This window comes from Tasmannia lanceolata, unplaced genomic scaffold (assembly GCF_043159265.1).
Source record: "Tasmannia lanceolata isolate RefF3 unplaced genomic scaffold, GAP_Taslan_0.1 ptg000002l, whole genome shotgun sequence".
NCBI lineage: Eukaryota > Viridiplantae > Streptophyta > Magnoliopsida > Canellales > Winteraceae > Tasmannia > Tasmannia lanceolata.
Genome location: NW_027518679.1, coordinates 44969440 through 44982125, shown reverse-complemented (window position 1 = coordinate 44982125; position 12686 = coordinate 44969440). Strand labels below are relative to the sequence as shown.

The window sequence follows — 12686 nt, the reverse complement described above, 5'->3', positions numbered from 1 at the left end:
TCTAGAACATCCTACAATGCTTCGGTGAATCTCCATGGGAAACCCTTCCCCTCTACCCAACGAATGAATTTCAAAGAGCCTCCCTCCACAATAAAAGAGCCAGGGGAAGCATGTTATCTGCATTCACTTGAAATCACGAATTGAATCAATCCATGCATCAGATTCTATTGATGACTAGATATGTCAAGAGTGCATTGGTTAACCAAAAATCAATTAATTCATATTGATTCATACCAAAGAGACTCCACCCAAATTAAGTGTATCAAGTTTCTTCTGAAATCTCGTGTATCTTTGGATCATCCAGTTCATAGATTGATATGAGAACCTAGTGAGACCAATCAACATACGACATGAATCTTACAGAGACCAAAATTTCCCTCTCTTCTCTTCTTACGCCATTGTATCTCTGTTACATAACTATTATCCCCTAACAAGAACTCAAGGCCTCATTGAAAAACGAGATATGAATAAAGCCTTACTAGGGAAATGGGTGTGGAAGAAGATGGCAACATTCTTTATGAAGAATCTTATGAGCCTTGCTTGGTGAGTAGGAGACTCTTCTACAATCCTAAGGAGGAAGGACCGAAGCACATTTATTGAGGCATAACATTCTCTACTAGGTGTTCCATTGGAAGCCATAGAGCTAAAGTCTAAACTCATCATTGACTCAGGTTGTTGTTTCTCAAGAAGCAGTGAACACGCTCAACTAGAAGATAATCAGAGTACGTAGAAAATTGGATTTGTGCCTAATCTTATTTTAATGTATAGATCTGCAAAATTGTTCTCTCCAATCTCCCAAACCTCAGATGTCATTATATGGCAAACCCACAAGAGCTTGCAGCATGTTCACTCTGCGGGTACCTTAGCTCCAATTATCTCCTCAAGCAAAGTCATTCTTGAAAACCCAATAAGCAGCCAAATATACCATGGCTTTCTTAGGGTTTGATAAACTTAGCCCAAGTTGATACCACCAAGCGGAAAGTACTCTCCTAATGTTCTACGTAGCCAAATGAAGGAAAGAAAGAAAATACATGAAACCCCAGTACGTGCTACACGAGAAACTAGAAAATTTCCAATTTACAACATTCTTTTGTGATCTTGTGTCATCCCAATCCACTGATTTAAATATCATCAGCCACAAAGTTAAGCAGCACTTTAAAGTTCCACATCTTAAGGGACCAAAGAAGTGGAATTTTATACAAATTAGTGAGTAACTTATAATCCCTACCCCATTAGCTGAGGATATGCATACGTAAAGAAGGTTTGTTAAATGAACTTTTTTTTTACTTGTTCTTTTAAAAAAACAAATCAATTTGAATGCAAGTAGGAAACTAGCATGTAAGCAAATCAGAAAATTAAGTTTTAACTGATGTAGTTAAGTAAATAGGAAAAAAAGTAGTGCTATAATAAGTGGGACAAAAGATACAGTTCATAATATGTTCAGGGGATTGTGCCACTTGAAAGGAGAGCAAAGAAAGGATCATTTTGAAAAAAAAAAAAAAAAAATTTTGAATGGTGTCATTTTGATAATTTGATACAAAAAAAGGTGGAAGTAAGAGGATCAATGGAAAAGCAAGCCAAGCACACCCATTCTAATAACAGAAACCAGTTAGAAGTCAATATTCAGAAGTGTTGAGATGACCATTTAAGATGTCTGATCAATTTATATGCAGCGACAATCAAAATGGATAGAATAGCTTATGTATGTAAGCATGTTTATCCAACTGCTAAGTCTTACAAGCATGCTGATAACGCAGTGTCTCATTTCTTCCAATATGTATTCCCAATATCAATGAAGAAGGACTCAATAAGCATCATATTGTACAATGATGGGGATATTAGAACCTACCAACGGGGCCTGCTTGGACAAACAATTCCCATAGTAGCTCTTCAGTGACCTGCAAAAAATAAATAAGTAAATAAAATAGATAATGATCATACGCCAAGACAGAAAGTTCACCTGACATCAGCCTACTATGTGAATGAGAAAAACTGTATGAAAGCTGAAAGCTACAAACTCATAGGGAAATTGATGTTTGTCCCACCTTTAGTTTATGTCATGCGCTTTTTAATTATTAATACTCAAAAACTTAAATAAAAAATTGTATCCAGACCGATAGTGCTTCTAGCACCATTCTTTCTTGTATGAGCTAATCTCCCACTCTTGTCATTATATTGGTCTGTTAATCTGTCACTCCACCCGCATCTTCTGGAGTATGTCTTAATCAATCTTGCTTAGTGTCATATATATTATATGAAGAGAAACAATCAAGGCAGAGATGAGATGACAGGGCTCCAAGTACCATATTTCCATTAATTTTCATATAGTCCTTTATGCACCATTCATTTAACAGATAAAGTTGACGTTAAAATATTTGCATTGAACATCATTATTCAAAAAACCACAAAAGAAAAAGAAATCATGATTCTCAAATAACAGAAGATATTGTAGAGAAATATTAAATATTGTCTGATGCTGCCTAGTTAAGTTTTTGGTAAAATGAGAGCAACTCCAAGATCAAACTAAAGTTGCCATCAAGCTCGGACTTCGGAATTCCTGCAAGAGTCATTGTTGGCACTTCAGTAAACATAACTTTTTTGTAATTTATTTTATCTTTCTAGTTTCAGTTACAACCTATTGTAGATGTTTTTTGAAGGAGTTTGTTTTGGAGAAGTTGCAATGATAAGCTATCCATATGATTCTGTATTTGTTTTTTCTGTCAGCTCTTGACACTCTGCATTTCTTTTTCTTTTTTAACAAATATTTGGTGTCCTGTATTTGTTTCGATATATTTTTTTTAAAGTAATTAATTAATAACGTCTGAGCAAGTTGTGTTTTAATAATAGTAATATATAAAAATTTATCAATGTTAACAATTTCTTAGAACTTTTATATAATACATGTTTTGTCTCTAATTTGCCATATTTGTCAACCTCTAGAATTTTTTCACCGTGAAATTCTGCTTCTGCACTGAGAAATTGTATAATTTGAAAGAGAAATGATCTTCATATTATTTTTTTAATTGCAGACGGCAAAATATTTGTTTCTTCTTGCTATCTAAGAAAGTTGATAAATATGTTAATAGCAACATATCAATCATAAAGACTTCGGTCTACCATCATTTTTTTATAATAGTTATCTTTACTTTTTCTTTTCTCTCGATTATAGGGTAATAATAATGAGGTAACCTTTTGCTCGGGATTGCTTATATGTGTAACCGGCAGCTGCACTATTTTTTCCGGTTCCTTGTCAAATATAACAAAAGTCGTTGCTTTTGTGTGATCGTCAACTTCAATTTGCAGCCTATGCCTGCAATTTTATTTTATTTTTGTATTCAATATAACAAATTTGTGAAATACTTTTAAGTTTCTTATTAATATAATTTTTTGGGGATTTACCTTGTCATTGGAAAGTCAGCTTCCTTCTTGCATGAATCACACCAAAAATTTTAACCGAATGCTCTTAAGTTTTTCCGGCAATCATTGCATGAGACATAAGATCAGTCATTCCGTACTTGAACTTTAGTGATAGTGGCTTTGAAAAAATGTCGCATCCTAATTTTTTATATTAATTTTAGTTATTGGGCTTTAATTTTATATTATCTTAGTATTACATTGTTTAACAATCATTTTTTTTTATTTTACCTGCTGCTCTCCTACTTTGATAAAATTTAAAATCTCCTGCACCGTTCTTCTATTCTTATCAATTGATTCCCTATCATTAGCCAAGAATTTTTTTGGTACCTCTATTGATCGAAAACTTTCTTTTGCATCTACAACACTGTATTCATGTAGTTGTTAATTTATTTTTCAAATATATTTGTTTAAGTTCTAATTATTAATGCATACATTTGCTTGAACTCTATCGCATCCGAAATGTCCAAGTTCACATATAGCTCTGTAAAGTTCGTATGAGAGAGCAATAGATTTCCTGCAAAATTTTAGTAAAAATTATTTTACAATATTTTGTTTTAAATTCGAATCTGTAAATTTAAAACCATCGTTTGAGAATAATGTTACACCTGAATTATAAACTTCGTTTCGTTTCGTCCGAACGTTTCGGCCGAAAAACAGAACGAAATGACGAAAATTTCGTTTCATTCCAGATTTCGACCGAAATCAGACCGACATTGACCGAAATTGATTGGAATTGACCGAAATTTACCAAAAAGTTTCGACCGAAATTGTCTGAAATTTTTTGAAGTGGCCAAATCGAAATGGCCACCGAAACGAAATTTACAACTATGTGTTACACCATTGGAATAAGATTGTAGTCACGTACCCATAAATTTCTTCATCGTACTTGATGTGACAATAATAAATATAAAAGGCTCAGAATTATGTAAGCAAATGTCTTATTTTATTGCCTCTGTCAACTGTCCCCATAGTGTTATTCAAATTTGATTTTTTTGCTACCAAAACAATTTTTTGAAATATCGTAAAATTTATGTCTATATTCTTCTTATATATTCTGTAAATATATTTTCTTTTGTTTTTGTTTTTTACCTTTTGTCTTAAAGGTCAATAACTCTTTTGTTTACCTTATTACCTTTTGCTTTTGTATCATCAACCCCAAATATTGCAGTAATTTGTCCAATAACATCTGTGCAAATTTTATTGTTGTATTATTTATTTTGGCACAAATTGAAGTAGAAATACCTGAAAATAATTTGAATTTTATCTGCGAGGTAGGTGTCAATATCTAATCGCTTGTTAAGAATATCAAAGGTTATGAGTTCGAATTTGTGATGGGCGGTAGCTTCAATTTCTGTTCTTTTTCTCCTAAACGAAAGTTGTATCATGAAAGTTTAACATATATTTATTACTAACCATTTTGTAAGTCTCCTTATTGTCAACTTTATTAAAATTCTTGATTATGTATGTGTCCCTCCTGAAGCAATGTTCTAAATTGCTGAGAAACTTTTTTCTAATTGATGCATAAATATGGTCGCCCTGTATAGACATGAATAGATTTGTTAAAAATATTTAGCGTAAGCTGTGTTTTAAAAGACTAAACAATTAACGTGCTGAATTTGTAATTAACTACTGGTACGTAATACTTAACTTTTTCATTAAGGAGAATGGGATCAAGACTTACAAGTCCATTATTTGACTTTACATTAATGGCATCCCACATTCTTGTTATTCTAACCAGAATTTTTCAATCTTCTTTGTCCTTCTGCAGTTCATTCAGAAATTAGCATCTGCTTTCTTCTTTGAAAATCTGAATCTGTAAAATCAAATAATTTATATCAAAAGATTTTGTACGATCTTTTTGTTCTTTAAATATTTAGTTTCTTGAGGTTGTAAGTAACAGTTTACATTCATAAATATTCTAAAAAAATTTATTAATTGACCTACATTTATGTAAGTTATTAAAAACTTATTTATATACTATGTTTTTGTGTAGCGGTATTCCTCCTAATTGTCTTTTATCAATATCTTCAAACCAAGGAAGCAAGATTCTTCCTTGGGAGCCTTTGATTCCCGTTTCAATTCCCGTTCTGGCAACCTTGAGCGGGATTCTTCCCTGGGAGCCTTCGATTCCCGCTTTCGATTCCCGTCTCGATTCCCGCTCTGGCAACCTTGCTTCAAACCATCAAGAGATGTTATTTAAGAGACGCAACAAATAGTTGGACATGGGTGAAAACATACTTTGACAAATACAGACCAACTTGTTCAATAGTTTGGCATTGACTTTTGTTAATAAACATTCCATAACACTCTCATTGAAAATTATCTTCGCCTCAATACGAAGAGGGCCACTTCGATTTAGTAGCTGTCAATATTACCCCAGGAATGAGAATTTTTGTTCTAATATATGTGCCTATGATTATTCCTTCTTTAATAGTCCAAGTGACTAACTGAGTTACTATTAACCTTGTGTCATTACACAAACCTGCATTTTGATTTATATTTCTCAGAAGTAATATAGAAATTCCAATTTTCAGTTTTATAATGTGATTCGATAATCGTGGAAATTTAAATGTATTCAAAAAATCTACTGAATATATCATGTTCTAATCAGCAACATTTGATGAAGCTTTACATATGGAGTATGAGATTAAATATATCCGGTCCTCTCCAAGAACGAATTGCAGCACTTAAGAGTTGATTTCATCGACTGAATGATTTTTTGGTGCCAATATTGCTCTTTTCTGAATATACCGTAGATCCTTTTGTAATTATGGTGAAAGGACGGATATTTGATGGATACTATTTCACCTATCGGGTTCTCTCCACCATGTATGAATTTGGAATTTTTATCAATGAAAGCCCATTCTCTTCTTCTCTTGATATTGTTAGAATGTTGCCATCTCCAATATCTAAAACTCATTTGCTGAATTCAGATATTGATTCAGCTGTAGTGTTATCAACTGAACTTGGATTCAATCTCATTTTTTTTGTTAAATTGAACATCTTCCAATGATCTCATAAGTAGGAATTGTTAATCGAAGCAAGCACAAATTCTTGCCTTTCACATTTTGGAACAACAGGAAGAATCTGTCTCAAATTACCACCAAGAAGTACAGTTTTTCCTCCAAATGGATTGTCATTTGAATTCGGATCATCAAATTTTAAGATGTCTTTTAAAGTCCAATCAACGGCCTCAAAAGCGTGTCCATGGTGCATCGGTGCTTCATCCCATATAATGAGAGATGTCTGAGTTATCCAATCCGCAAGTTGAGTTCCTTGATGAATACCACATGTGGAGTTTTTCACATGATTAATTAGTATCTCAAATCTTGAATGAGTTGTTCGTCCACCTTGTAGAATGAGAGCTGTTATTTTATTTTATTTTGAAATGGCAATGAGAGCACTTATTCCCGATGACGCAACAGCCAAAACAATTTTGCCTTCTGAGCGTAATCTGGTAATTATAGTTTTATACACATAAGTTTTACCTGTCACCCCATGACTATAAACAAAAACAATCCTCAGTATAACAGAATAATATATCTTTCTTTGGTCTGAGTTAAGCCCGCCGAATAACTTGGAGTGATGTATCCTTAAATGTTCCTTGTCATACGATGTTTCTTCCCTTATAAGTTTATTCTTTAGTTGGCGTAGCAAAGCTAAATCAGGTAGTGGAAATGGCTTAAAATCTTTCAAAGACTTCCCATTTCTCATGAGGATGTTTTCAATCTCAAACAAAGTGTAACTTTGTATTTGATAGTCATTGAGCTGTAATTGTGCATATCCAAATGCATGTCGTTGGCGATACTGAATACATCATATAGCAACTGCCAATTTCTTTCCCATAGCACCAATGGATTAGAGATTTCACAGACGAGCAGAAGTGTCACAAATAATTCTCTTAGCTGTCTTTCATTTGCCCATTGTGTTGCCTCATTAATTGCATCATGCCACTCCTTTTCGCCATCTAACAATCCACATGAATAACATGCAGATTTAAATGTGGGATGTATTACACCGTTGCTTGTTCTAATTTCGCCATAGTACCGAGGCCCTTTAACAATATTTAATAACATCCTCAAATGCAACCTTCCTCCAGAACTTGGATGCGCATAAATAATTCTCCCTATGCATTTCCCCTTTTTCTTGGTTGCCACATTTTGTATTTTTTTATACAAATTTTGTTGGGACAGAAAAGTTCATATTTCGGGCATCTTCATTAACGGCATTAGTATGCATCCACATTAAGTAAACATTGTTGTTTCTACATCATCCCTTGATTGAAGTGTTCAGAATCTCTAAAAGTAATACATTGTTCATCAAGAAAGTGAAACGTCATCCTTTCTACTGCAGGAGTTCACTATTGAATATAAAACTTATAAATTCTCCAACATGCTTCACACGCCGAGACATAACGACAATCTAAATAGCTTTTTGGTCTATCTGGTTTTTGTCCAGAAATTTGATCTAAGAAGTTATGAATTTCAGGCCACTTAGGATTTGCAGTGAATGTTATAAATAGATCAGGATTTCCAGTCCAGCCCATCTATAGATAACCATTGCATTTTGATAATTCTGTACCACATATCTCGAGCTTCCTGTAAACGATGATGGCAAAACTATTCTTCTTCCCACTAAAGCTGGTGTGGTGTCACCTCTCACAATTGCATCATGTAAACCATTATACAATTATGCTCTTAACTGTGGTTGGTTATTGCGGATCCACCTCAATCGATCATCTTCAATAGCTGTATAAGCATTGACTAAAAACTGTTGGAAAAATCGCCCACCACCAATAAGTGCTACATGATTTGTTGTAAATCGAAAAAATGAGGATTGTTCATTGTTTATGGTCATGGAGGGATGGGTAAAACTTATGTATACAGAACTATAATTGTCAGATTATGTTCAGAAGGCAAAATGGTTTTGGTTGTTGCATGATCTAGAATAGCAACTCTGATTCTACAAGATAGACGAACAGCTCATTCAAGATTCGAGATACCAATTAATCCAATAGAGAACTCCAAATGTGGCATTCATCAAGTAACTCAACTTGCGGATTTGATAACATAAGCATCTCATTATATGGGATGAAGAACCGATGCACTACAGGCACGCTTTTGAGGTCATATATAGAAATTTAAAAGACATCTTAAAATTTGATGATTCGAATTCAAGTGACAAGCCATTTGAAAGAAAAGCTGTACTTCCTGATGGTGATTTCAGACAGATTCTTCATGTTGTTCCAAAAGGAGGAAGATAAGAAATTGTGCTTGCTTCGATTAACAAATCCTACTTATGGTATCATTGAAAAGGTTTCCAATTTAACAAAAAATATGAAATTGAATTTAAGTTCAGTTGACAACGATACAGGTGAATCAATATCTAAATTCGAAAAATGGGTTTTAGATATTGGAGATGGCAAAATTGAAGTAATATCAAGAGAATAAGAGATTGAGCCTTCATGGATAAAAATTCAAAATCATCTTCTTTTACATGGTAGAGAGAACCTCATAGGTGAAATAATATCCATCACATATCCGTCCTTTCACCATAGTTATAAAGATCCACAGTATCTTCAGGACAGAGCAATATTGACATAAAAAAATCAGACAACAGATGAAAACTCTTATGTCCTTCAATCCGTTCCTGGAGAAGAACCTACATATCTGAACTCAGACTCCATATATAAAGCTTCATCAAATGTTGCTCATCAAAGACATAATCATCCGATAGAGTTTTTGAATGCAATGAAGTTTCCAAGATTACCGAATCACATTCTTCAACTGAAAGTTGGAAATCCTATAATGCTTTTGAAAAATATAAATCAAAATACGGGTTTGTGCAATGGCACAAGACTAATAGTAACTTGGTTAGCCACTTGGATTATTGAAGGAAGAATAATCACAGGAACAAATATTGAAACAAAAGTTCTCATCATGGTTTTAAATTTCTGCCGAAACGTTTCATTTCGGCCGAAATATTTCGGTTTCGCTAGAAAACGAAACGAAAAGAACATAGAGTCGGAAAAGTACAAATTATCGCCGAAATTTCGGAAATTTCGGCTAGAATTTCGTTTCCACACCGAAACAGTAAAAAAAAACCCTTATTAATTTGAAATTTCGTGAAATTTAGTGAGATCACATGCCAAATAGAAAAAGCCTTTTAAAATTTTAGAATTTCTGAAGAAATGTCACATTTCAGCAGAAATTCTGACAAAAACAGCAAAGAAGGAAAAAAAAAGGTGAAAAAAAGGGAGGACTGAGGGAATCTAACTGACCTTGCATGTGAATTTCTGATTTCTTGCCTATAAAATTACATCACCTTCATCTGCCTTTCATCATCTTCCCAACAAAGCTAAAGTATAGCTTCTTCATCTTCCAAACAAACCCAAAGCAAGCTTCAGCCTCAAGCTCTTGCAGCTTTAAGTGTTGATTCTTCCCGGAGGATTGCAAGTTTCAGCCGAAGCCACGGAGCTTGAGCCGCACAGAAAAAGCAAAGAAGCCACGAAGCTTCAGCCTCAAGCTCCATTTGCAGAGGTAAGAAACTAAATGGGTTAAGTTTCTAGGGCTCTGCTTTTTGGGTTAGCAAAAACCCTTACTCATATTAAGCCATTATTTTGGGATAAAAGTAAAACCCCCCATCTGGTATAATTCGCACCCTTTCACCATGAAATAACGAAAAAAAAGAGGGCATTTGGCAGACTTTTAACGCTTTTTTATGTAAATTCACGCTCAAGGGGTGTGAATTATCCTATAGTGGGCAACGCCCATAATTGTTTTAAATGTATTGTACAGCCACTTCGTCAGATGATCCTAACCGTTCATCTGTGCTACAAAGCAGAAGTTTGTAGGTAATTGTCATATCTTAATACACCCTATTGGTATTTTTAAGGTAATTTTCCAACTTTAGCTCCATTTGTATGTAATTTTTCATTTAAAACTTACCCACATTTGTCACAAATCACAAAAAATCGTAATGATTACTTCTTTTTTTCGATTTTATGCTTTTGCTAGCCACCTTTGCACTTCTGCCAATCTTTGCAATAATGGATGGCCACAGGCCGAGAAGTGGCCTTGGAGAAACTGGCTAGCAAATCCCAATACAAAAAATAAAAAAAATTGATATACCAAGAGAAAAGGAGAGAAAAGTGGCCTTATAAAGCCACATAATTTCAATCTTACCCCCTATAGATTGGGTGATCTTAACCATCTGATTTAAGAGGTACAGCATATTATGGAAACCTCAATAGATTGGAGGGCTAGGATCAGCCTATGGAAATGATTTTTGGGGCAAAACCTATTTATGTTGTCTTCCATCACATGGACGGTTTGGATCAACCTATGGATGTGGTCCGTACAGTGTACTCAACTGCCGACTTCATAAGATGATCCAAACCATTCATTTGTAAGGGACACAACATAAATAGGTTGTGCCCCAAAAATCATCTCCATAGGATGATCTTGACCCTCCAATATTTACATGTTTTCATATTTTGTGGTCCCTAAATATATCGGAAGGTCAAGATCATCCTATGAAGATGATTTTTGGGGCACAACCTATTTACATTGTGTCCCTACAAATGAACGGTTTGGATCATTTTCATAGGCCGTACAGTACTTTTAGGGGACAACCTATTTACATATGATCCTAGCCCTCCTATCCATATATGAACTGCATATTATGGAAACCTCAATAGATCGGAGGGCTAGAAACATCATATGGAAATGATTTTTTGGGGACAACCTATTTACATTATGGCCCATCATATGGACGGTTTGGATCATCCTATAGTGTAGCCCGTACAGTGCTTTTTGAAAAATAAGGGACTATAAGGGCTTACACCATATAAAATCTCTGGTTACCTAGCACTGTGTTATTTTTGTTTTGGTAGGTGATATAAATATATTTGTCCCCCTTTTTCCCTGGGACAGCCCCATATAGTGTATAAATGACTCCACTTTTATACTCCAAGGGCTTTATTAGGGAGAAAAGGGGGTGGATATATCATTTCTCAGTTTTTTAACTTACACAGAACATTCTTGAACCCACGCTGTACTATATCCACCCTCTTTTTCCCCAAGACAGCCCCCTCTAGTATATTAGTTACTACTCTTTTAGACTACAAGGGGTTGTACTAGAAAGAAACAGGGGGCGGATACATTTCTCGAGGAAAGATTTTTCCTTGGAAAATTTGTTTATTTCCACAATTTACTGGAGAATAGTAAATTTTAGGAATGTCATTTATTAAATTAAAGGTCCCTGTACAAAAAAACATGACTTCTTTGGTTCAAGTCACTTATTTTCTTGTGTAATCAAACAATGGAAAAGTGTTAAAGTTTGGAATAGTTTTTCATTTCTAAACTTTCCCAGACAATTCTTACAATCCAAACAGTTCCTAGAGGGACCTTCAGTAGTTTATGACGGTATCACCCTAAATTAACCATAATAATCTTATCGTATCCCTCTAAATTGCAATCCTAACAGAGAAGACCTTGTTTGGATTGCCTAAAAAAAAGACCCTGTTTGGATTGTAGGAATTTTCTGGAAAATTTTGAAAGGAATAATATTGCTAAAATTTGCTACTATTTTCACAACCTATTTACGTTGTGTCCCTTTGATCTTTCAGAGTCTTTACTGTCACAATGCCAAGACGTCCTCCTGCTGAGGATGGGGATGGGGATGATGCTCGAGATATTGGTTGGTTACATGGGCGAACTAATGGCAACAGGCAAAAGACTATATGCGATTATTGCGGGAAGAAAATAGGAAGTGGGGGTGTTACACGATTGAAACACCACCTGGTAGGTGGTTATGGAGATGTATCAGTATGCCCATCTTGCCCTAAGGAGGTTAGGACACTCATCTCAAATTCATTGAAGGGGAGCAAAACAAAATAAGCAGGATAAAGCGAGGAGGAGAGATGAGTTTATCGATGCTGTGGCGGGAAACTATGATGGAGTAGAATGGATAGATGATGATGATGATGATATTGCATATCCATCTGATGTCGAGACAAGCAGACAGAGAATGGAGTATAGACGAGCTATGGCAGAGTCTGTGGCTATCGAGAACGAAAGGCGGCAGATGAACAATCTTAATGCTACGAGGCCAAATTTTGGCCGATCCATACACGAGGCGGGTGGGGGTAGTTCATGGGAGCAGCAGGTGAGGGTAACATAGGAGGAAAGCCAATGCAGACGGGTTTGACACGTGGGGGCAGCCTAAGGTATCCAGCAAGCATGGACCCAGCGATATGCACAAAGGGA

At 34.9% G+C, this 12686-nt stretch overlaps 1 protein-coding gene across 1 annotated transcript in view; it reads right to left on the bottom strand.

Moving 5' to 3' along the window:
- The window catches only part of LOC143875018 (uncharacterized), a 38018-nt gene that overhangs the window by 17414 nt on the left and 7918 nt on the right, over nt 1-12686 (bottom strand). The window contains exon 2 of the mRNA XM_077376933.1: nt 1850-1898. Within this exon, the coding sequence (XP_077233048.1) occupies nt 1850-1898 (49 nt within the window). The remainder of the gene's footprint in view (nt 1-1849; nt 1899-12686) is intronic.